The following is a 27,197-nucleotide window of genomic DNA, read 5'->3' as shown; positions in this document are numbered from 1 at the left end:
TAAATTTAAGCTTTTTTTATTTCATTTTCAGATCATCTTGGAAACTGCAATAATGATTACTTCGATTCTGACATTTGTTTGTTTATTTGATCCCTGTTAGCTTTTGCATTGCGGCGCCGGCAACTATTCTTCCTGTAGTCATTCATAGTCACCATTGAAAAACACAAATATAAGCAAACCAAAATGGCAGTGGACATGCCCTACGTACAGTACAGTACATACTAACTTACATGGAAAAAGTAAATAATAATAATAAAAATAATGCAGACAATTTGTGAATGTTTTCCTCATAAATCATCACAAAAAAATCAATAACATATCAGACAGAGCAAAGAAAAGGGAAAGAAAAAACAAGAAAACTATCACGTTAAGTTGGCATTCATATATTGATTTCTGATTTGTTATTTGAAGGTATGGGAATTCAGCTGAATAATGTTATGAGGTATATGCTCCATTGATGAGTTGCCCTGTAAATAACTGAACCAACGAACTACATGTCCTGTGAGCTAAGATTTCTGTATATATTATCAGCAGCCATTTTCTAGTAATGGCATTCTTAATTAAAAAAATAAACACAAGTAAATACAAAAAGCTATTTCTTATATCTTTAAGTCACCATACCACATACGGGCAACATTGCTCAGGGGGAGGCAGTTTCGAATCCAGTCTGGGTCATTTCCCAACACAATATCATCCAATCTCTCAATATGTGACAATGACGAAATGGCAATGTGTCTGTAAACAACGGGTACATGTGTCTTCACACATTCCCTGCACATCATGTATGATTGGCAGTCTTCCCTGAAGCTTTTACACTTCACATCAAACAGGTGTGTGTTGGAACTGCTCAAAACTATCTGTTTACTTAACAAGCTGAACTTCTCTGCAAAAATTATGGGTCAGCAAACTGGATCATTTTGCAGGACTCTTGCACTTCCTATTGGCTGTTGTGTGAGTGGGCAGCTAACAGGGAGCACAGCCGTTAGCGAATGACTCTGACGGACACAGAAGGGGTTCGGGATTGATGATGGTTGATTTATTTATTTGCATACAGAATCCGAATCAGGGGTCCGTATCTCGAAAGTGTCTTTGATACCGACGGTAGCATCGGCCTTCGTAAGAGCGACTCAACCCTCTCTCGACAGCGACACTCACCACTAAATCCAAGGGAATGGTAAGACGGTCTTAAGACGGTTAGCAACGACAAGAATCGAGAAACGGACCCCTGAATCACACATCTAAAGGATTGATTTTGAAGACTCAAATGTTCAGGTTTTCAAAGAGTAAAAAAAAAAAACTTTCTAAAAGGCTATTACATGCTACATTCACAAATCACTTTCATTCATTCACAAAACATATTTCATCATACAAACTAGCCCAACAAATCAAACTTTCTTTGGGTAATATTTCACTTATTTCATAGCTTAAATCTGAATTAAAAATATGTGGCTTACCTAAAGGTTGATTGCAAAGACAAATGAAAATGGTAAACAAACAACAAATACAGTTGCGCCACAGAATTGTCTAGCAGAGTTAAGCCCTATTCTGACGAGACTAGTTTTAAGTAAGAACATGGGGAAATGTGATTTTTATCTCAGGACATGGGTAATAGAAATGGCCGATTCGGACTGTATTGAAATATCTCAGTTAACTAACAGAAAGTAGGAGGGGTTACTCATCATGCACCGTTGTGACTGCACTTGTCACCATGCGTGTGACAACTCCAATATATTATTGATTTTTGAGCATATTAACCTATTTGGTCCCGTGGAACAATTCTAATAATTGCCTGTTGGTTTACTAAACCTTCAAAATCCATTCTAATGCGTCTGCATGCGTGTCCTTTCATTTGGAGAGTTTGACCATGCTGCCTGATTTTGGCAGCAAACACAGCTTGGAGCAACTCCCTGAGTCAAAATTACTGGTTTACGGCAAGGCCGCAATGTTTGCAAGCCCGGAGAGATTGGATATATTGTACATTTCGTGCACTTAACCACACATCTTAACATAGGGTCGCATTCGGACGGGATTAGTATTACCAAGGGTCATTTCTCCGGACCGTTTTACAGGAAGTCCCCCCCTCAAACTAGTCCCGTCGGAATAGGGCTAAAGATACCCCAAACCCTGCCTACCCAATGTAAAGACATTCAAAGTTCGGTCTCCTAAGGGGGCTTTGTCCCCTCCTTCTTCTATTTTTGTGGCTTTGGTGATGACTTGCATCAGATGTGCGCTACAGCCATCCACAGCGGTAAGGGAACTCCATTTATTCTCAACCTTCAGTCTCCAAAGTTCTCCTGAAGGGGCGTTCACCTGACATCACATCGATCCAAGAAATGCATGGGCTTGATGTGTCTTACACGACTAGAAAATTCTTTGCTTGTGCTACCAAAGCCGTTACTTACACTTACTTCATACATTACATATTCATAGGCTACCATTAGGGCTGTAACAATATTGTATCGAATCCAGAAATCGTGATATGCAGAGTCATGATACTGTATCATGATGCAAGAAGTCAGTATTATGATACGTCCTTTCATAGTTCTGTTACCCTTCAGTCCAGGAAACAACCACACATGATGATGATGATGATGCTTCCAAGCGTGACATCAATATCATTATAATTTTCAAACTGAAAAAAAAAACATCAGTAGCCTGTTGTACACCTACTCTAGCCATAAATGATTATCAAAAAAATTGTGGTGTATCAAACGGTAGGTCAAAAATGGTGGTACGAATCGATTTGTGAGTTGGGTGTATTGTTACAGCCGTAGCTACCATATATAACAGAGAGGCCACATCCGGCCCTCCTCCTCACTCAATATTGAAAGAAATATATAAATAATGACTCAATTTTCTTAAACCACTACTGAATCAGTCCGATGTACTTGTACTGTTGGCTGAGAGAGAAGTCTCCTATTCCTTCCAAACAATATTAACAGTCACCTCTGCACACACAGTTAAAAAAAACAAGCAGTACAAAGGGAAAGGCCTTTACACACACACTACATTAGACCGGCCAGGAGCAATACAATTATTATGTCTGAGCTCCGGAGAAATCTGGAACCCCATCCACTTTGTCAGGAAGCAATCAACTTTGAGCAGCTCCAATGACGATTAAGAAACGTGTTCAAGGCAATGACATCTTTTAGGCAAAGACGCTCTTTTGAGGCTACGTTACGTACAACACACTACATTACATTAGTGTGGACATTTCACCATCATGTTTTATCTTATCTATTATCTGATCTATATTATGCGTCTTTTGGTGATCTCTGAGATCCCACTTGTCTCGAAAGGCCTTCCCACACACTGTACACTCGCACGGCCTCTCTCCTGTATGAGTTTTCTCATGTCTCTCCAGGTGGCTCCGTCTTGAGAAGGCCTGGGGGCACGTTGCGCACTGGTATGGCTTTTCTCCAGTGTGAATCATCTGGTGTCTCTTCAGGTCGCAGCTGCGTGAGAAAGCCATCGGACATACGCCGCACTGATGAGTTTTTTCTCCGGCGTGGACAGTGAGCATGTGGGTCTTGAGGGCACTGCCCTGGGCGAAGGTCTCACCACACATGTTGCAGTCGTATGGTTTTTCTTCTCCTGCATGGGTTCTTAGATGTCTCATCATGTCGTCAATGTTATTGAAGCCCACGCCACATGTAGGACACACATGGTCCTTATCACCTGTGTGGAGTTTCACGTGCTTCCTGTAAGAGCTGCGGTGAGCAAAGGCTTCTCCACAGACTGTGCACTGGTGTGGTTTTTCTCCAGAATGAGTACGCTGGTGCTCGACGAGGCTGGCGTTCGCAGTGAAACTCTTTCCACACGTGGTACACTGATATGGTGTTTCACCAGTATGCGTTTTTATGTGACACGTGAGTAACCACTTGTCTCGATAAGCCTTTCCGCAAATGGTGCACTCGTATGGTCTTTCTCCAGTGTGGGTTTTCTCATGCTTCTCTAGGTGGCTTCTTCGCGCAAAGGCCTTTTCACAAACATCACATTGATATGGCTTTTCACCAGTGTGGACTCTCTGGTGCCTGTTGAGGTCACACCTACGTGTGAAAGCCATTTCACACTGTGTACACTGGTATGGCTTTTCCCCAGTATGGGTTCTGTCATGAATCTTCAACTGGTGTGCATCGGCAAAGCCTTTCCCACAGGTGAAACACACGTGGTGCTTTTCCCCAGTGTGGATTTTCTGGTGTCTCCTCAACAGACAGGGGAGCTCGAAGGCTTCTCCACAGGTGCTGCATCGACACGATCTTGCACCAGGGGGCATTTGCAGGTGAAGTACATAATTGGCGTTTCGAGTGAAGGTCTTCCCACAGGCCTTGCACTGATGCGGCTCCTCCTCTCTGGCATGGACCATCATATGACTCTTGAGGTGCTGACTACGCTGAAATTCCTTTCCGCATGTGGTACACTGGTATGGTTTTTGTCCAGTGTGGACCCTGCGATGGTGTTTCACGAGGTGGTCTTTCCTGGTGAACGTCTTGCCACACGATGCACATGCGTATAGCTTCGCGCCACTGTGTATTCTCTGATGCCGAATGAGGTCGCAGTTCCGCGTAAAAGTCTTTCCACAAACTGTACACGGGTATGGTTTTTCAGGATTTCCGTTTGTCTGCTGAGGTGGTTCCCCATCTGCGTCAGTCCCTGCAACTAGATAAAAGGTCATTGTTAGCCTGGTACAGCGACTGGTAAATCAAGTTCAAGTTCAGTGTAGCCATCTCAACAGAATAAAATACAATTGCTAGGAATATACCCTCACTCTTCAAAATACCCGTAGATTTCCATGGCACGATTAGGTGCTTCGGTGGTATCGACATTCTAATCCACCAGACCCTGTTGAAAATTAACTGATTTCTTCATAAATTAATTTTAAAGCACAGTGGGCCTATTCTTTTGAGGCTTAACTTGAGGCACTGTGAAACAAAAGCAACTTATGACCTATAGATTCCAGTACATGCGTGTGTGAGTGAGAGGGTGAGCGGAGGAGAGAGATGGCACCATGGCCTGATGTTTTTTGTCCATTTCTGAGCTCACACAACTAAAGGCACACAAAAAGGTGCCTAAAGTTGCGGGGAAATCACGGTGATTGGTAAAATTTGCGATATCGTCCGGAATTCGCGAAAATTCTCTAAAGTTACAAAAAAAGTTGCAAATCGTAACATCGCAAATTCCTGGAGGGACCGATTCAAGCTCAGTGCTGCATAAATTGAAGACAAAGATGAAAAAGTTGGAACATTTTAATTGCAATAAATCAGAAACATGTCAACATTTACAACAAGAAGAGATCATTTTAATCAGACAATTTTACACCTCTTATTCACGTGGCAATGAGTTGCACACTGATACTTACTATGCAGTATATCATAGACACTGATTATATTTAACATGTACTGTGTAGAACATGGTGTAGCAAAAACGCAATAACTGCACTGAGTGACTGATGCGTTAATGTGATTTAATGCCATATACACAGTTTTTCCAGCACCAACCTTTAAGAACTACTGTGATTTAAGTATTTCACGTCATGCATATTTGTAGAAATAGAGAGGATATGACCTAAGGAGGAAACCTTAGGAAAATTTGTTTTTCCTCTGGGAAAATGTGCCACAAAATAGATCTAACAAACTCTTCAAACAATTTTTAGGTCTTCCATTGGGATGTGGCTGCTGGTGGGTTACCTGGTGCCCACAGCCATTGATAATGTTGGCCTTTCTCCTGAGAGGATTCACAGGGTCCATCTCTTCATCTAACCTCCTGTCCTTGTGCGTGTGGTCTCGCAATGTGAGGCGATAGATCGATAGATCTTTTATTCAACATCTCACAAAAGCACTATGAAAAGGTCATTTTCTCATTTTCAATCAGTATTGTGAAAGTGGGAAAGTCTCTCAAAAATTGTTGTGCCTGGGCTGACAGTGGGGAAACGGCTTTCTCCAGACGCGAAGCACGAGGCCACAAGCACAAGGCGAGGATGGGGGGGTTGTATCTAAAGAGTTTTTCTATTGTGTCCACTAGGGCTGCAATTATATTGTGTCGAACCGAGAAACTGCGATACGCAGAGTCACAATACTGTATCGTGGTGCAAGAAGGCAGTATCGTAATAGACACTTTCTACTTTCTGTTATGCTTCAGTCAGGAAAAAAACAGATGTTATGATGCACATTCATGAATAATGGTGGGAAATACTGCAAATATGCGAAAATCAAAAAAGGGTGGTCTGTTCCTTTAAAGGTGACTGCCTTCAAAATAGCCCTTAAGTGCAGGGGGAAATCCTGGTTTGTGTTCATTGTACGGCCCTCAGGGAACTTTTACTGCCCTTGGAGGAATTTGAAGTGGAAAAAGTATCGTTACAGCCCTCGTGTCCACTATTGTGTGTTCTCTCATGTTTCTCCAAGTACTTCCGTAATGCAAAGGTCTTTTGACATGTCGTGCACTTATATGGCTTTTCTCCAGTGTGAGTTCTCTGATGAGTCTGGAGGTCGCATTTGCGTCTAAAGGCTGTTCCACAGGTGCTGCACTGATGAGGTCTTTCTCCCGTATGAATTCTCTCGTGTTCCCTTAGATCACGCGCATTAGCAGAGACCTTCCCACACATAGAACAAACATGCAGGTTTTCCCCCGTGTGGACTTTCTGATGTTTCTCTAAAGCCCTGCGCTTCGCAAATGCTTCTCCACAGCTGCTGCACTTGTGAGGTTTTTCCTCCGAATGAGTTTGTTGGTGTGTGACGAGATTGCGTCTCACGGCGTAAGACTTTCCGCAAACGGTGCATTGGAACGGCTTTTCCCCGGTGTGACTTCGTCGGTGCTTTAAGAGATGGTCCTTTCGGTTGAACGTCTTTTTGCAAGCGCACGTATACAACTTTTCGCTCTCGCCACCGTGGGTCGCCTCGTGCCTCTTCAGGTCCCCTCTAGTTCCAAAAGATCTGTAATGACAAATGTTTTTTTTTTTTCAAGCAACATTGCGCACATTTTACGTATATAAATCTGTGGAGCAGAACAGAATATTGGATTAAAATGATGGAAAAGCCATATAGAAATACATAAAGCCTAGGCAACCATATGAAGCATGAATACGTGCAGTATTTAGTGTAGGTGATCCGACTAGCAGCTTAGTATCTTTTATCAGTCATGACTGTTGCAGCAAGGCTTTACTCCGGTGAAAAAAAGAAGTTAACCATTTGAAATCACACCTTTTACATGTGCTGCACTGATACGGTTTCACTGCAGAGTGGGTTCTCTGGTGGCGGTGAAGGCGGTCTGTTGTAGGGAAACTCTTTCCGCAAGTGCCACATTGATGAGGCTTTACTCCAGTGTGAGCACTCTCATGCCTCTTGACATCAGACACATGTGAGAATGTTATTCCACATATGGCACATTGATATGGTTTTTCTCCACTGTGGATCTTCTGATGTTCTCTCATAACAGCTGCTGTAGAAAAGGTCTTCTCACACATAGGGCACGCCTGCCGCTGCTTCTTCTTCTTTCCCCCAGTGCCAGTGTGGCTTTTCTGGTGCTCTTTCAAAGCGCAGGGGTGTGCGAAGACTTCTCTGCAACTCGCACATGGACTTTCTCCTGAATGAGTTCGCTGATGCTGCAAGACGTGATCCTTTCGACCGAAAGCTTTTCCACACGAGGTGCACTGGAAGGGCTTTTCCCCCGTGTGAGATGCCTGGTGCCTCTTCAAATCTTGTAAGCGTGTATACGAATTTTCACAAGTGTTGCACTGATACGACTTTTCTTCCGAAGTCTTTTCTCCTCTTCTTTTGGCCACAGGTTTCCCAATTCTTTTTGATGGATTCCATTCTGCGTCATCACCTGCAAACAGACAGAAGGTCATCATTACTATAAATTTGCATTTCGACTTGGAAAGTTTGCTTTGGTAGTGGGGCAAAGACACATGACGCAAACACACATCACAGTCAATATAATAAATAATAAATAGATATGTATAAAAATAAGATAAAGAACTATGGAATAAAATAAAATCCCATTAGTAATTACTCTGTCCATGTCACTCAGTTAAATATTGAAACCATATGAAAGTTACCATGCTACTGTTAAAAGCTGTTGAGGTGCACATAGAGCTTTCTACACAGTTCAAACGCAGACATGAGCCACATCTTAGGCCACACCAATTTAATTTGTTGGTTCTCGGATTCGCCGCTTGTATTTTGTATCAAAATGAAAAAAAAAAAAAAAACAGTTTCAATACCCCAAAAAATGAAATCGCTTAAAAAACCCGAAGACTGCATGTTTTCATGAACGGAGAGGTGTCTCTTTAGTAGTTGGAGGTCATGTGACGTAGAGAACCAATAAAATCACTCCTTTCAACATGCCGATTACGACTAGCGAATCAGGAAACGCGTTACATTCAAATCGTTTTACAGACAAACATGCAATGCAAGTTGAAGCCCCTGTGGGTTAGCAGTAGCAGCGGTGAAACACAGTATGGCTCTTAGTGGAATTAGTGGAGTGGGATAGCAGTTTAAAAAAAGTAATACAACAACTATGGTCCCACTTGGAGGAAGCAACCCCCCGGGTTACCGGTAGCTTAATTTCTCCCCCTTCCTCGTTCACAGGCAGCCCGACGTTTCAGAATAGAATGTTCGACTTCGCTCAACTATCCGAGTTCACATGTGCCAGCGAGTTTTGCAACGGAGGAGAGAGTTACTATCACGGTAAAAACAGCAAAATGACTTGAGGATATTTTAAACACGAGAGAGTCACAATCACGGGGGAAAACTAAATGGCCACACAAAAACGCATTGCCACACAAAAACGCAGACGCAGCGCACTAGTGCTGTCGTGTCTGTTCGTAGCGCTTGCTAAGATACCACACTCATTATGCAGAGGGAGAGCGCTCAAAAACGGGCAAATAGACAAAACCCAATTCACCTCAGATTCCACTGTAAACATAGGCTAGGCTATTTGTGCCTAATGATTTTAAAAAGTATGACATTTTTAGCAGGGTTTGTTAAAAAAAAATCCATCCATCCATCCATCTATCTTCATATTGTAACTCTGTACTTGTGCCGTGTGCATAGCCTTATTGCAGAAAAGGCTGGTATGTTGATCTTACTAGTCAAACACATACTGCCTAAAAGGCTACTAATTTGGTCTTTTCTACCAGCCAAACTGCTTGTAGTCAAGATGTGTTAGGTAGCCTACTGTCATGTCTTTTATAAAGAGCACATTTGGAAGACTAGTCTATAGCACATGAAATGCTCCAGGTCTTTTAAAATATAGCAACAATAATAATAATAATTATTATTATTATTATTATTATTATTATTGTTGTTGCTATTATTATTGCTATTGTTATTATTTTAATTATTATTTTTTAAAGCTGAGTGCGTGTGTGTATGGGGTGGTGAAAACATTTGGGTGCACATAAATTTTGTGCTGGTGCACCTAAAAAAATGTTTAGGCGCACCAGTGCAACCAACGCAAAAAGTTAGTCTGGAGCCCTGAAGTGCCAAGAAAAAGTCAAGAATCTGAATCAGATTGGACTGTTTGTTTTGTTAAAATTTAATTACTGTAACTTTTTCTGTTACTAGTAGTATTTTGTGCACATTCTGTACTCAAAGAAGAGTGAGATTACATTATTTTTGGTCTTTTATTTTATTGATTTTGGGACTTGTGCTTGTTGGTCACTGTTGTAAGTGGTCTAACATTCTAAAGTTGTACTTTTATAGCTTGTAATTCCATTGATATGGTCACAATGCTGTATTTGCTGTCTTGTTCAATGAAGACTGCGGTTTCAGACTGTTGAATCATCTCAGTTTATTCAAACCAGATTAATATAATAATTGCCCTATGAGCTAATTTTGTGCCTGGTCTATTTGGCTGCCTTAATTCCCTTTTACACTGTCCTTCTCCATGTCCAGGTGTTTGCCTGTCTTGCACCTTCCTTTGGAGGTCCATGTGAGGCTGATATACAGGTGGTATAACATAACAGTCCCCTTATTACATCTGTGGCATTACCACACGACTAATTTTTTTTTTTTTTTTTTTTCACCCTCTCGCTTCAACTTTTTCCTGAAAAAATCCGAGAACCAACAAATTAAATTGGTGTGGCCTTAGTCTAGCACAGTGGTTCTCAGCCTTTTTTGAACAAACGCCCCCTGGCCTCATCATAAGCCTCCCAACTCCCCCTTGACCTCATTATAAGCCAGCTATTGAAAAATAAAATAGACTAATGTCCCCCAATGTGAACTAACCCCCGTCCCCACTCAGCTGTATCCTTCTCACCGTCCCCGTTGAGAAACACTTAGTCTAGCAACAGCCGTCCTCTCCTTTTACTTATGGCCTTGTGATGTGAGGCGAGGCATCATTGACATCTCAGTCTAGCAGAGGGGTCAGGAACCTTTTTGGTGCAGAGAGCCATAAAAGCCAAATTTGAAAAATACATTTTCGTGAGAGCCATACCATTTCAAAAACACTGAATACAATTAAAAGTATGTAATACAATTAAAAGTATGTACTTCAATTAAGCCCAACAATTTTACAGTGTACTACTGTCAAGTTATTACTTTTATTGATAATAGGCACATTGTTGCCAACTGTCAACTTCATTATGGTGGGGGTCTGGGGGTCCTCCCCCGGAAAAATGTGTATTTCTTAGATGTAATTTCCTGCATTTTAACGCATTTTAATGTCCTGTGTCCCGTTTCAGCTCAATATGGAATCCATACTTTTATTTATAAATACATGACGATGCCATATTTGCCAGATACAGTTCCCACATGGCTCCCATGATCTAGCACCTTCGTCTATTTTATTTTCCATTGTAAGGGGGGAGTTAGCAGGCTTGTGATGTGGTCAAGGGGGGCGTTGGGAGGCTTACGAAAAAGGTTGAGAACCGCTGGCTTAGAGCCTTGTGATGTGAGGCTAGACATCATTGGCGATATAAGATTTAATTCAATATCTCACAAAAGTACACAGTTCTCTAAAAGTTGCTCTACCTTGGCTGATTACTGAGAAACTTTATTATTTTTCTTGTAAAACAAAGGAGATATGCACTCCATGCTTCTAAATTAACAACCCGGTGCAACCAGAGGAGGACTATATCATCAGTAGAAAGGGAAAAGAATCTGGTGCCATACGGATGTCTATTTTCTGTTTATTTTATCAGTGCAGTAAGACGAACGTTTCGGTATGCGTCTTCATCAGAGCCCTCCAGAGACATCCGTGTGGCACCAGAATCTTTTACCTTTTTATTTATTATTTTTCTATTCTAGATGAGTCTCACTATCCCCATTATTGCACATTGAGAGTGAACACAATGAGCAGCAAAAACACGTTTTGCCATAAGATTACATTTTTTTTATCCAAAGACACTTACAATTATTACAGGCTGTTTGTTACAGTCCCTGGAGATATGTTGGGATGTGTCCTGCTCAACAGCACTTGAAGTAATACTGGAAATAAGCTTATTGTACAGCTTCCCTGGAATTTCAATCGTATTTTTCCTGTATTTTCAATCGTTCTCCAGGTATGGCAGTGCAAATTTTACCAACATGCTAGCCATTAACATTGAATGATATGAGCCAGCACTGCCATACTCAGAGAACAGCTGGAAGTGCAGAAGAAATGTAAAACTGAATCATTTAACTCAAGAGGTGTAATATGAGGTTATTAAAAAATGGCACAGTATTAAAGCCATGGAGAGAATGGGATTCAAACATGCAACCTTTTTGATTCCAGGACTGACTACCAAACCAGTAGACCAGGGATTCTTAACCTTTTTGACGTTGAGGCCCATTTTTTCGGTGCAGAGTGGCCCGAGGCCCATTTAATATTGCCCATCCCCACACACATTATATGTAGCCTATTATTATTATTATATTATTTTAAATAATTCAATCCTGTTTATCCTGCTAGGCCTGGAAAAACTGCATTAATTGACCTCACTCTTCTTTATTCAATGATAAACCCAATCCACTAACAGTGCATCAGTCCAGAGCCATTCATGGATTTGGATGCTTCTCTGACATCTGTGACAGCTCTGTTTGCGATTTGTGATGAATCTGCTGATTCAAGACGGTTTTACTTAGTGATGTGCAGATGCAACGCGAGAACAGAAATTATTCGGCCTTACGGCAGGGTGCCAAAAACGGAAGCTTTGCAGCCTAATATCATGAAAAAATGTTTAAAGAATTGTATTTTTGGGGACACAAGGATAACGGGTTTGCTTTGTCAGTAAACAGAATAATTTTGAGTAACCTTTCAGTCACTTATTTTGTAACTTAACGTGAGGAGAGAAGACGTCGGCAAATTACACTTCAACCCGGTTGGTAATTTCTCATTCTCCATTCGTGTACTTGAAACTTTTCCACGGCCCTAACGTTTCTGAGCACGGCCCATCTTTGGGGCCGTAGCCCAATGGTTAAGAATCTCTTCAGTAGACCACGAGTGCCACATATCACATGAAAACTGGGGGAAAAGACTATGATTACTATGTCAAGCACCAGAAAACTAGACAAATATCATGTCTATAGTTACGCTCAAAAATAGCAGGGTCTTTAACAACACTGAGTAAATGTCAAAATTATTTTACTTAAATTAATTAAGTAGATTGTACTTTCAGGAGCAAAAATGCATTGGGACCACTGCACATTCTATTCAAAGCCAGGAAATTTGGGGAATTTCACACAGTGAGGAAACGCCATGTCCACAATAATAGCAAAGTTGACGTCTGTCTTGGGAAACTCAAAAATGTTCCGTACAAACTAAAAAATATTTTCAAAAACGTGAGGAGAGAAGACGTCGGCAAATTACACTTCAACCCGGTTGGTAATTTCTCATTCTCCATTCGTGTACTTGAAACTTTTCCACGGCCCTAACGTTTCTGAGCACGGCCCATCTTTGGGGCCGTAGCCCAATGGTTAAGAATCTCTTCAGTAGACCACGAGTGCCACATATCACATGAAAAAACTGGGGGAAAAGACTATGATTACTATGTCAAGCACCAGAAAACTAGACAAATATCATGTCTATAGTTACGCTCAAAAATAGCAGGGTCTTTAACAACACTGAGTAAATGTCAAAATTATTTTACTTAAATTAATTAAGTAGATTGTACTTTCAGGAGCAAAAATGCATTGGGACCACTGCACATTCTATTCAAAGCCAGGAAATTTGGGGAATTTCACACAGTGAGGAAACGCCATGTCCACAATAATAGCAATGTTGACGTCTGTCTTGGGAAACTCAAAAATGTTCCGTACAAACTAAAAAATATTTTCAAAAATTCAACTTTGATGAGCATCCTAAACTAATATTTTGTTATATAACCATGGTTTCTGACTACTGCTTCGCATCTGTGGTGCATGGAGTTGAAGTCTTGCACTGCAAATGAGCAAAATCATGGTTCAAGAAAAACGGCATTCAACTAATGCAGTGGCCAGCACAATTCCCTGAACGTATTACTCTAGAAAACTTGTGGGCTGACACAAAATATCCTGGTCATTAGGAAAAACAAAGAAACCTAGCGGAATTTTGGAATGTAATACAATTGACCTGGGCTGTAATACCTGTTGACCGTTGCCAGGCGTTGGTCAGCTCCATGCACCACAGATGTGAAACTGTTGGCAGAAACCATGATTATGCAACAAAATATTAGTTTAGGATGCTCAGAGAATGTGCAGAGTCCCCAATTGCTCATGAAGAATCTTGACATTAACTCACTTGTAAAGGGACTGCTATTATTTTTATGAGCAAAACTGTACATCGAGATCTGTCTATCCCTGTTGTACTTATTAGCACCATGCAAGACATTTTACAGCCAGACACACACCGGTATAATATCCCATGACTCAGTCGAACGCATAACTATCCTAATCATACAGTACTAAACAAGTCAGTCCACTTTGGAGAGACTGGGCCAAGGATGTCTGGAGCACACAGGATACATTTTTCAGTTATTTTATTGTGTTCATTTTTTGAAATGCTTGAACCACAATAAAATAACTGAAAAAAACATTGCATGTGTGCTCCAGTCATCCTTTGCCCTACGAAGTGGACCAAGTTGTTTTCTACTGAATGATTACGATAGCTATGGGTTCAACTGAGTCATGGCATATTGACTAATGCGACTAATGAGACCTCCATTTGTGGAGGAAAACAGTGAATTCCCCTCCTAAGTGAAATAATTGAGTTTTTACCTTTCTCTTGTTCATCCATCCGTACTCTTTGCCTGATGATGCAACTTGTATCTCCTGTTGCGATAAATAGGGGCAGTCATGGGTAAGCAGTTAGGGCGTCAGACTTGTAGCCCAAAGGTTGCTGGTCTGACTCCCGACCCGCCAGGTTGGTAGGGGGAGTAATTTGACCAGTGTTCTTGCCCTTCTTCCTCCATGACTGAGGCGCCCTGAGCATGGTACCATCCGGGTCCCTTGGGGCGGCAATAGGGGCTGTCCCCTTGCATGGGTGAGGCATAAATGCAATTCCGTTGTGTGCAGTGTGCATTTGTGTGCTTTGGCGTGCTGTGTCACAACGACAATGGAAGTTGGAGTTTCCAAATGGTGAGAAGTGGACCTTCGTCCCTTCTCCTAGCAGTGGCAATTGATGTGGGGAGCACTTGCCGGAGAAATCATCTATCGTCAATCTATCATCAATCTGTCTCTCGTAGTTGTAGCAAAAAATGTGGTTGTAGAAAAACAGCAGCACAATCTCATTTGCAAATGATTAATCGACTTTAGATTAGTTGTCGAGCAAGAGGTTGCTCGATCAAAATGTATTAATCGCGATTAATCGCTAGAGGGCGCTAGAGACTGAGTAGTTCTAGTTCTAGTCCAAATCCACCAGTGCGCAGATTTTATCTATTAAATAGTCATTGCAACTTCTAGAGTTCTTGTGGGTCTTTTGGAGATGTGTACTTGAATCTGTGATTATGCCAAGCCCAATTGTGTAAGTTGTTACTGTTTGAATTATGAGAAAAACGATCTTTCAAGACAGGCAAATGTCACTGCAAGCAGCATTTCACTGTAGGGTTAAGCTTGCTATGTTAGCTTAGCGTGCTAACTAGCGAAATCACAAACGTAGTCATTTCAAATTTTGAGCTGTAATTTTAATCACTAACACCCTGTCAGACATCAAGACTACTATTAGCTGAACTGGCCATGGTAGTATATGACCATGCATGAAGAGGAGCACCATCATTCTGTTCAATTTCAGGTGAATCCATGTTAGCTGTAAGTGTTGTTGTCATAGCTCCATTCATTCTCAATGGAGCCTGTTAGCTTATTAGCTCTCCTTACAGACACAGGAAATAGCTTTTTTTGTTCAGAAACGAACTTTGTTGACATTACTATGCATTATGGACAACAACACACCACCCAAAAGATAGCATGTCTTTATTTTGAAGCGTATAAAATTAAAATGCTTGTGGTTGATCATGCTGGCTGACACACCGCAGACAAGTTATCTGATCACGTTTCACTCAACATTGTCAGTCATCATATCTCAGGCAACTGCAAGGCGACATAGAGGGGGCGTGGGGCTACTAGTTCACTCCTGGGTGAAACCAAGCAATGCCCCCTCAAAGGTGGTGTGGAGATGCCATAGAAAACATGTCTGCTTTCTTTTCCTAATGCATAATTACTTGAGGAATATATGATATAATATAACATAATACAATAAAATACAATATGGGCTTAATGATCATAATGTAGGCCTAATTCTCATAATATAATTTAATATAGGCCTAACAATATAGGCCTATACTTTTTGAACTCAGTGTTTTAACTATTTAGCTGATATTTTAAAAGGCCCTATGAAATTCAGGTGAAAAAACGCCGCTTATCAATTAATCGAAAGTCGATCGATAACACTATCAACTAATGATTAATGAATTAATCGATAATTTGCATCCCTAGCTTTAAGTGTAAAATGTATAGTTAGTGTAGTGAACTATTGTTTTAAACTGTATGTGATTTCGATTCTGGTCTCCACAATTGAATGTAAAGTGGTGTATGAAAAGTAAGTTAGAAGCTAACAGCCCAAGTCATTCATGTCAATGCTGGTGTCTGACAACAGAAATGTGCTAAATCTATGTGCTAACACTGGTTGCTTTACATTTGCACCAGCCTTACTTACTGTAGGCTATGTTACTGTGTCCACTTGAGGTAATATCATTCATGATATCTGGCTGGGTGTTAGTAACTTAAATGACTGTTCACTGTTTAAAATGTGATTTAGCGATTTCGCTAACGTTAGCACGCTAACAGCTGCTGCAGTAATAGCTGCCATTTAAGTGCATTAGTTCTACAATGCATAGCTAGCTGCCTCATGTGAAAGTTCGTTTTTTTAACTTTTAACAATAACAGCTTAACCATTAGGCTTGGCATAATCACAGATGCAGGCACACATTTCCAAATTACCCCCAGCAACTCCAGAAATAGAAAAAAAGGTCCAATGAACGATTTATTGGATAAAATCCATGTTCAGTTTGACATTCCTCCTTTCCCTAGTTTAACCCCTTCTAGACTTGGTGAAATTGACAAGTGTTGTTGTAGCCTATTGCATTGCAAAATGCATTTTACATAGCTTTTGTTTGTTTTCAAAAGATTTGAATGGCAAGAATTCACACACATTCCAAATATGCAAATGTAAAAAAAAATGCAAATGCAAAAGTTAAAAAAGGTATTTTGGACATTTTGCAATGGAATGCTTCAATTTTACACAAATGTTAAATACCGAGATATGCACCGTGATATATACCGTGGCTAAAATTAAACCGAGGTATACATTTTTGGCCATACCGCCCACCCCTAATATAGAGAGAGACGCCACAAGTGAGAGAAGAAGCCATTCTAACCCAAAAGCTGTCATGAGAGCATCGCATCGCATGTTTTGAACATATTGAATTAATTTGGCAACGCGGAGCTTTATGTTTACTTACGCCCCAAGCGCACTGACGAACAAGCTCCAGAAGTCCAGACAGTCACTAACATAACTAGAACTAAGACGATATGGATTAATGACCATGACATTCGTTTACACAAACTTGTGAAACATATTTTCTTCTAGTTAGCGTGGCTTTTGGAACAATGAAATCATTCCGTGAAACAATTGCGACCAGAAAGTGGGGAGGGGAATGCCACAATGTCTGCACGTAGGCTATATGCGAATCAGAAATAAAGAAGTCCAATCGCTAACATAACTAGCACAACATGGTTAAATGATCATTATCACAAACATGTGCAAACAATTGTTCTTGTAGTTAACTTGGGTTTCTTTGCAATGAAAAACCTTCAGAGAAGGGGCAGTTGGGATGAATTTATGTGGCGTGAAAATCTTATAGGATAACCAGAGCTTCATTTGTTAAAATATGTGACACGATTGCGTCACAAACAACCAAGTGGAATAGAGTGTATACATGGACCATCTGATCGGACTACACCACCTCTTCTAGTCCGATTAGAATTCTGATTCGATCAAAGAAATCTACTCAGATCGGGCTGTATACAAGGGGATTCCTGATCGGATTGAAAAAATACCCCTATTCTAATCAGAAGGATCAGAAGTGCCCATGTATACAAACCTAATGATATTTCTTGAACCTAAATATAACTCAAGGTGCAAAAAAACATATGCTACTGAGATATGTCATACCCAAGAATTAAATGGCTAAATTAAAGCTGTCTACTTTCAAAAGCGACTTTGAGTGTCATGAAAACCTCTTTATAAAACCAAGGTTATGTTTTCGGTCACGTCTGTCTGTCTATCTGTAAGATAACTCAAAATGTAATGCACGGATTTGGATGGAATTTTGAGGAGTTATTGGAAATGACAAAAGGAACACGTGATTAAATGTTGATGGTGAACCAGGATTTTTAAAAAAGATTCTTCACCATTGCTAGCTTAGAAAGATGCACCTAGTGAATGCAAACTGAATTGCGGGACAAGGTAGATTTTGACATTCCAGTTTCTAAATCCATTAAAAGAAGGCAGAAAGGTTAAAAAAAAATAAACTAAAAATACAGTGTAACATAGTCAAATGGTCTATCAAACAACATCCTTGGCGGAGGTTTGCTCACTCTGACTGCATTTCTAGTTATTGTTGTTATTTTTACTTACTGGTCTGGTAGTCATCGCTGTCTTCCTGCCAGTCGTCCTCTTCCTCCATTTTGACCTGCCGATCTCCCATTGATGTCTCTGGTGGTTCAGGACCTGCAGCAGGTGGACAATGGGGACATTGGTTATTATGATAAGTTGAAAAGAGAGAGAGAGAGAGAGAGAGAGAGAGAGAGAGAGAGAGAGAGAGAGAGAGAATCTGAAGCTGACTGAAGATAGCGAATGAATGAATGTATGTGTGTGTGTGTGTGTGTGTGTGTGTGTGTGTGTGTGTAGTGACACAATCTGAAGCTGACAGAAGACAGTGACTGTGTGTGTGGTAGGGTGCATCGAACACCCCAATGTCTGAAAATCCTGCTCTGCTTTTGCATAATTGTTCCTTTGTATTAGGGTGGTTGACGTTTAAGGTTGACGTAACGCAAAAAAAAAAAAGTTTTTCAAATTCCTGAAAAAAATGATGGATGAAAATTGGAAAAAAATTGAAAAAAATAAAGCACTTAGTGGTCTGTGGAATTTCACCTTATTTTTGCCATTTTTGGGAAAATGTGTCCTGCATCAACACAGAGCATAGGCATGTCACACCGCAGGAAAACGGAGTCACACTACAGGGAATTCACTGCATTATGGCCATTTTAATCCTTTTGTATACATGACTGACATCTGAGCTCATGCTAACTTGATAATGAGAGTGTGTTTAATCTTAATCTGTGTTTTCATTAATAAAAAAAACTTTTTTTCCTCCTATAAGAGCAGTCACACCACAGGACACCATAAAATGAACCTAAGCATTGCGTGACAGAAAGATTGCAATATGAAGACATATTAAGAGGTTAAGAGTCACCTTAAACTTCCACAGCACTCTCCAATAACTGAGGTACTGACTGGTTAGGAGCCAGTCTTTAAGACCCTTGTAGTTGGCCTTGCAGCTGCCCATTCACAAACATTGACATACTACATATTGTTTCATTAATGTTACAGTCACACCGCAGGAAATTTGACATATAAACCTTTACATAAATCTTAACAAAAATGTTTCTTCTCATCTAAGACTAATATGAAACATAATGTACCACATCTTTCATTGACATTTGTTTTTTAAAGGAAAATAACAGTTTTGTAGGTTTTTAACAAATGTTACGAAAAAACAAGGCGTCACGTCTCCCACCCATTAACATAACGCCCGTGTAAAATCTTAGCAAATTTGGTTAATGTTAAATGGTGGCTCAATATGCTTGAAATTTTTAATGGCAGTGGATGGGCTATTTTAGCAAAATCCTTCAAAAGTGTGTTTTACTCTATTTTGATCAAAACTAGTAAAGGGAATCATTTGGAAGAATGCTCCAGTTTCCTTTCCACTTTCCCAGATTTGAAACTCTCAGATTTGTCTGTTTTTAGAGCCTTCCTTCAGCAAGGCTTTAGGCCCCATTTGCTAATCTTTGAACCATGTTCGAACTTCGAACACCCATGTATTCATCCACAGAAACTGCTGGAGTATGCTTACCCTCCATGCATTCGTTGCCCCTTCATGCATGCTCAGTGCGCACACGCACATATGCCGCTGGCAAGCATACTAATAACCAGTGAATCCGGACTCAATCTATGCAAGAAAACACAAATATCTTCCAAGGCTAAAGGGCACGGTTGTTACCATAGACAGCCATACCAAGGCAAGTTGTTGGACAAGAGCACAGCAGACCTAAGGGTAGTGTGGAAGCATGAAACTGGGAAACTCCAACTGTCATTGTGACACAGCACTCCACAGCATACAAGTGAACACTGCACACAACGAAATTGCATTTATGCCTCACCCGTGCAAGGGGGCAGCCCTCAGTGGCGCCCCTGGGTAGCAGTGCGGCGGGACGGTACCATGCTCAGGGTACCTCAGTCATGGAGGAGGATGGGGTGAGCACTGGTTGATTACTCCCCCCACCAACCTGGCAGGTCGGGAGTTGAACTGGCAACCTTTGGGATACAAGTCTGACGCCCTAACCGCTTACCCATCACTGCCCTTATGTCTCTGTGTCCATGGCTGTCGGCCCATATTCATGTGTTATGCTGTTGTGTGTCTTTGTCCATTATTTGTATTTGACACAGATATAGATAATAGGGTCTGTTGTAAAGGTGGCCACGGTAGCCTACGGCCCAAAGAGGACTTTATAAAATTTGAAGTGGTCCTCGAATGAAAACCGTTTCCCACCCCTGGCCTAAGGTTAGTAATTCCCCTTAATCTAAACCAGGGCAGGGAGCAGGGAGCCTTTTTCATTCGAGGGGCCACTTCAAAAGTTCTCCAGTGATCGTAAAAGTCCTCCAAGGGCTGTACTAGGAAGTTAGGAACACAAACCAGGACTTTCCCCTGTACTTAGGCCTGTATGGAAGGCAGCCACCTTTCAGGAAGACCCCACCTTCTCGGTCCCCTGAAATAGGCTATAACTTAATTGCATTTCTGGCGCAGCCGAGGTCTGATGATTAGGAGGTCGCCTTAAGATCAGAGGGTTGCAGTACAATTCCTGGCCTTAACTCTCCCTACACCTCCATCGGTTGCTGACATGCCCTTGAGTAAGGCACCTAACCCTAGCCTCGCAAGCCATCCTACGTACTTCCGCCAAAGGATTGGCTCCACTATGAAATGGTAGTATTATGGGATGGTCAGGACCAGGCTAACCTAACCCCACATTGCCCCAGGAACTGTAACCAATACCCTGTAAAATAACTAAGCCGCTTTGGCTAAAAGCGTCACCTCAGTTAAGTATGATGTAATAATGTAACATTTGAACCATAAGGCTTTGTCATAAGACAAAGAAAGCGTTATTAAGACCATTTTCAGCCTAAACCTTTGACAAAATATGAAATTATTGAACTTTAGCTTTGTACGGCAGAGTTTGGCCTAATGTTTAGTAATGCACTGAAAATGAAGGACCTCAAGAACACCCTGAATCGTGAATGGGTTTGGGAGCAGCTGCTTACCGTCCTGAGAACCTTCCCCGTCGGAACTGCCTGACACTGATGAAGGCCGCTGAAGTCCTTCCTCTTGTTCCTCTCCCGTGTCTGATCCCGAAGACGCATTCTCGTACCCACATTCATTGTTGTCTCTTTCCACTTTCCCCTCCAGTAATGTAGCCGAATGCAGCGCCTTGGGGCTTGGGGAGAAGCCTGCAGGTTCCCCGGGGTCTTCACCGGGGCTCTGGCCTATATAAGCCCCCTCCGAGTTTATAAACGAGAAGTCCATGCTTGGTTAAAACAGTAAAATAATAATAATAAAAAATAAAACCAGGCAGCCTAGTTTCTATCTGTGACAAAATAGACTTCTAGTCCTGCAGAAGAGTCATTATCGTAGGCTAGCTAACATCCACAGTCCTCAGCTGCCTCGCGCCGCCACTGTTGTCGATTCTTCGGGCACCGGCTGACTGACTGTTACAGCGATCCGATTTCAGTTTTTAGAATTAGATTATTCTACGGAAACCGAAAATGAGGGTCAACACAGTTCCCAACATCTTTTGCGTGGTCTCTGGTAGCATACTCACGGATATCCTCCGTTATCACACTATCCATGTTAGTAAACACAGGTAGCCTGACTGAACTTCGATGTCGTCTCCTCGGTTGCGCTCATATGATACTAGTCCAAAAACGGGCTGCAATACGTCTAACATCAAAGTAAAGCACATTGAAGCAAAACTTAGAATGTGCTTTTGACTTTATTCCACTCCCGTAACCGCCGATGGGTTGGGGAGGATCACATGCATTGTCCAAAATCGCTCCGGGTGTTTAGCTGCTTGCTAGCTAGTCTCGGAACTTGGGACTCAAGCTGCGTGAAGCCAGCGACATTTACAACTTTGTCAACATGGCCGCCGCTGGCCATTTCCGTTTCAAAATAAAGTGCAGTGTATATATTTGTTGTGGTGTTGCTGTGATGTGTTAAAAATTGCAAATATTAATATATATATATATATAATTGTTAAATATTGTCCTGTCCAAAAACCTTATTTCCCTGCCTAAAAGTGCAATAATTCTGCATCTTACTATGGCATTAAACATTAGGCCATAAGGGCCTACAGATTTTTTTCTTCACGAGAATGCTTCCCCCCTTTTTTGCAATAATAATTATTCTTTAAAGAAAAAGATTAATTTGTTAAAGTGAAAAGCTGGACAAATGCCCCAAAGCCAAAAGGTACAAGGTGTGTTAGTGGTTAGGTTATTTTGAAGAAGAAGAAGAAGAAGAAGAAGAAGAAGAAGAAGAAGAAGAAGAAGAAGAAGAAGAAGAAGAAGAAGAAGAAGAAGAAGAAGAAGAAGAAGAAGCTACCGTAGGCTACACCGTGACACTGTCTGTGATCCTTTCCGACCTCTCACCCAAGTCTCCTAATGTTGCCACCAGGGTGACCACTGACCACCTGCTGATAATTCCAAGGGGGACAAGTTTCTGAGAGACAATGTGGGACACCCCCTGGTGTGCACACCCACCTTATCATAGGCTACCATTTGTCTTTCATGCATACACCGTATGGTAGGCTATATTCATAGTGGTTTATTCCCCTAAATCTTGGGCCTTATGACACAAGGTATGGCATAGATAGGTACCAGGCCTATTCACCTAAACATGCGGATTTGGTCATTAATATCATGCAACCAATGTGTATTTTTTCTAAATACTTTACATAAAAAGTAGTCTATAAGATAAAATGTCATCTGTGCTTAACCCCCACAGCCCTATTAAATAGATAAATAAATAGGCTTCACTATTAACACATTTAGACAATTTCGACATTGTCAATAGACCTCCAGGCACGATGTGAAACAATAAGTGAAAAGGCATAATTTCAATTTCATGAAAAGACCAGCTACCCTTATTTGTGCATCAGTGCACTTTTGCCAAATTGGTAGTTCATGAGGACCTAGGGCTACTTTGTGCACCTTTAAGGACCTGCAGAGTGCAGACCTACATTTTACAATAATAATTTAGCAAGTTACATTATTACAGAATTTGTGGGAAACACTTTAACATTTTGATTTAGCAATTAACTTAGCTGTCAATTCCTGCTCTTCTGTTTATTCTGTTGCAAATGCCAGGGTGTTTTGGTGACACAGTGTAGTTGAAAATGAAATGTCTTATTCATCTAGTGTGAAACAATTTGCATTTAGCAATAAACCAGACTGGTGAAGTAAGGGTGGCCACCTTCAATATAGCCTTAAGTGCAGGAGGGAATCCTTGTTTGTCATAGTATGGCCCTTGGACAACTTAATAAAATATGAAGTGGCCCTCGAATGAAAACGGTTCCTCACCACTGCTTTAGCATCTGAACTCTTTACACAATTCCATAAGTCTCCAGTAGGGAGAGCAGCTCCATACGCCACAAATAACAAACAGTTCATGTTGAGACAAAGACAACAAAGCATTTTTGATTGCAATCAATAAGAAAAAAAGAAGAATCCATTTAAATATTAATAATTTCTTGTACGCAGTCTTTCAAACATCTGATAATTAAATTTGGACATTGTAATAGAAGGACTTTGACAATACAGTGAGGCTACTTCAGCACAGAGTGAGTACACTCCACATTTATGTATATTTGTAAGGATATCTTTTCATGGGACAGCATTAAAGGTGCACTGTGTAGAATGGTGGCAAGAGTAGGTATTGTAACTATGCTGCGCATTGAAACTGTGTTGCCTATTGCCAAATTTGATCTTTTCACGATAATTTACTCAATAATAAATTAATATTTACTAGTGTGACCAAAGTTCAGTACGTTTTGCAACTAAAAATGTTTATTACTGGAAATTAAAAATGACAGATACAGAACTCTGTGCTCTCTTCTAGAAGATTCAACTTTTGATGTACACCTATGAAAAAGGGAAAGTCATAGTGAATACTTTCAATTTGTTGGTCGTGGTAGAGTATTCGTGAAAAACGTAACATGTATGAATGGGCATGAATTCTGTAAATAAACAGATAAAAACATTAAACAATGCACCTTAAAAAGAAATTTCACTTTCACACAATGTTTAGTAAAAAAAAAAAGCCGCACTCTCGGGTGTAATTCTTGCAGTTTTAATCTACTGGGTTAGCATGACCCAAGAATTACATCCGAGAGTGCAGCTTTTTTTTGGTAAACATGAACTTTGTCGTTTGCTCGAACCCGAAGACCTTGTAAGAAACAGTTGGGAGTTGAGCGCACTTTCTATTAAAAAAGACTTTCACACAATGAACAGTCTACAACTTACATAGCCGGATCAATTTATTGTTCATTCAAATAATTTGAAATACAGCTGTCAATATCTCAAAATGTACCTCATTCAAGTGAGTCCAGCCACGTTTTAACAACCATGTTAAACTGGCTGGATTGGCCGTATGACATACAGGACATTTGCCCAGTTGACTGTCTGTGATTTTTGGCCTGACCAAAACCCTCAGTTGACATTTTTGCATTGGATATTGCATTGCATTGTACAAGTAGAATGCATTTTATAAACCATAGGTTTAAAAAGTATGTTCTCAAAATAGCCTATTTGAAAGGTAAGAATTCACAAAGACTATACAATAGTGCTCAAAATAATAGCAGGGTCTTTACAAAAACTAAGTAGGCCTAAATGTCAAAATTCTTCAAATAAATCCTACTTTCATGAGCAAAAATGCATTGCACCGTGAGCTACCCGCCAGTAGATTTCATGCCAGATGCCACGAAGAATTGCCTCCAAGTTGAATTGAATTGAAGTAAATTTCAAGCTGTCACCATAACCGCCTGTGTCCTGAACTTACAAACCCCAACTCCGATGAAGTTGGGACGTTTGGTAAACAGTGAATAAAATGAAAATGCTATCATTTTCAAAACATTCAATCTATTCATTAGATGGAGAATAGTGAAAAGACAACATATTAAGTGTTAAAACCGAGAAAAAATATTGTTTTGGGGGACATATGTACTCATTTCTAATTTGATAAATCCAACACGTCTCAAAAGAGTTGGGACGGGGACAATAAATGGCAGCAAATGTCGAGGAAGACTAAAAACAAAACAAAAGACAACACTTAACAGTTAAATACATTAACCGATGAGATGATTTTATATAAAAAACAGTGTTAATTCCTATCTTGGACATGATTTCACCAGCTTAAATAGTGGGTGTATTCATTGTCATGTTTTGCAATGTTTTCCTTTCTGTAGTGCTTGCAGTGTGACAGGTCTTGGCCAAAAACCCACCATTTTATCACCTGCTGGTCCTTATGATGGAGCCAAACTGTTAAAACATAGTAGAGAATGCAATTTGACCTTACTATGTGGCAGTAATCGAATATCTCCCTTCAAAATATAATGCATGAGTGGCTTTTCATGCTGTTTAAAGCCCATTTATACCATTCAGCACTGTATTTAACTCTACAGATGAGTGAGAACATCTTAACCAATGCACTACTGCACCCGCATGCCATCATGGAGGCTGACTTTTGAAGCTAGCACTAACACAAGTTGGATGGTCCATTTTTACTGTAGCACAGGATGTGCAATGCTCTATTATTGTCAAAAAGAATGGACTTCTACAACAGCAGCAGTAGCACAGGGCACGCTGTCGCTTTCAAAATAAAAGGCAACAAAATGATGGCCATAAAAGGCTTAAAAAACACACACAAAAACCTGCTGCGTTAAGCGTTAACAAAATGGTTGGGCGATAGGCCCTACTGACCTCAAAAGTTAATGCACCATTAGGCGTTAACGTTGTCCAGCCCTTAATAAGACTCTTTTGAGCTCAAACATGTAAGTCAAGTCAACATTTATTTGGAATGCACTTTTAACACAACAAATGCAGCTGCCCAAAGTGCTAACAGAAAGGCCTACGTAAAAAACACTTGAAACAACATGAAGCAGACAAAAGACTTTGAGACACCCATTAAACACACAAAAACAAAAGCACAAGCATTAGTGGCTACGATGTAGCTGGAAAATACACTGAAGTCAATATCAATAAAAATAGATAGGCCTATCTAAATCAACTCATGAAATAACAGGGATCACACAGGGATGTCAATACATAAGGAGGGTAAAAGAGGTGGGTTAAAAAAATAATAAAAGTAAACAAATCAATAAGGCCTAGAAGAGATTAAAAGACAAGAAAATTATCAAGGGGAAATAAAAGCCTAGGCATAAAAATGGGGTTTTAGATCTGTTTGAAAAACAGCTAAGGAAGGAGCCAGGCGGATATGAAGAGGGAGTTCATTCCACAGTTTAGGGCCAACAACTGCAAAGGCCGGTATTCTGTAAGATACTCCTACATGCCAGATAATCCTACAAACCCCTATTGGACATGCGCAGACAATGAAACATCAACACCAGCTGATCCTAAGACTGTGCAATATTAGCGGAGAACAGATAAATAGTACTTAAGTAAATTTACAATTTACACTGCAAGTGTGTGTTTATTATCGTTATTTGTGTATGTGTGTCTTAGAAATTGACCCTGTGTGTGACCCTGGCAACTTAGTTAACTGACTCGTTATGCTCGCAGTTTTGCTAACGTTAAATACAAATCCAGGTTTTTGGTAGTATTTGTATCCATGACCATGCGATTTTATTTTCATATCTTTCATCTCGTAAATCTAACACCCTGTTTGGTGTTACTGTTTTGTATTTTACTGTAAACAATATTACGTAGGAAAATATGACAATGTAGAACACCGGTCAGAATACTGGGTCCCCTCTTTTTAGTCTGGAGCGGGGCATCACAAGACACACTTTGTCGGCTGACCTGACAGCCCTGGAGTGGCTCTGAATGTCAAAAGATTAGCTAGGTATGGTGCCAGACCGTTTAGGGCTTTAAAAATAAATAAAATACTCTTAAAAAAATTTATCCTGTATCGTATGGGGAGCCAGTGGAGGGCAGCAAGTACAGGTGTAATATGCTCACACCTTCCTGTCTTGGTGAGAAGACGTGCTGCTGCATTTTGCAGAAGTTGTAGCCAAGAGAGAGGCGGAACTTATGCCGGCATATATGGAATTGCAGTTGTCTAGACGGGAGGTGAGAAAGGCATGGATGACATTTTCAAAGTTTTTAAAAGAGAAAAAAGGTTTGGCCTTGGATAAAAACTAGAGATGTACCGGATCCTGATTTTTAGGATCCTGCCGGATACC

At 40.6% G+C, this 27,197-nt stretch overlaps 1 protein-coding gene across 2 annotated transcripts; it reads right to left on the bottom strand.

Moving 5' to 3' along the window:
• On the bottom strand, positions 1 to 21,868 carry LOC134455649 (zinc finger protein 260-like). 2 transcript variants are annotated; one of them, XM_063206868.1, is made up of 4 exons: positions 21,049 to 21,868; positions 18,088 to 18,180; positions 7,197 to 7,821; positions 5,238 to 6,929 (listed from the first exon to the last, which is right to left on the bottom strand). In XM_063206868.1, the coding sequence occupies exons 1-4, from the start codon at positions 21,308 to 21,310 to the stop codon at positions 6,290 to 6,292; spliced, it is 1,620 nt and encodes a 539-aa protein (XP_063062938.1). In that variant the 5' UTR covers positions 21,311 to 21,868; the 3' UTR covers positions 5,238 to 6,289. The 2 variants fall into 2 exon arrangements, with proteins under 2 accessions (XP_063062930.1, XP_063062938.1); XM_063206860.1 differs by lacking the exons at positions 5,238 to 6,929; positions 7,197 to 7,821 and adding an exon at positions 1 to 4,659.
• Positions 21,869 to 27,197: the final 5,329 nt, after the last annotated feature.

The sequence above is a fragment of the Engraulis encrasicolus genome, chromosome 1 (assembly GCF_034702125.1).
Source record: "Engraulis encrasicolus isolate BLACKSEA-1 chromosome 1, IST_EnEncr_1.0, whole genome shotgun sequence".
In the NCBI taxonomy this organism is placed as follows: Eukaryota; Metazoa; Chordata; class Actinopteri; order Clupeiformes; family Engraulidae; genus Engraulis; species Engraulis encrasicolus.
This window is presented reverse-complemented; position numbering and strand designations above follow the sequence as displayed.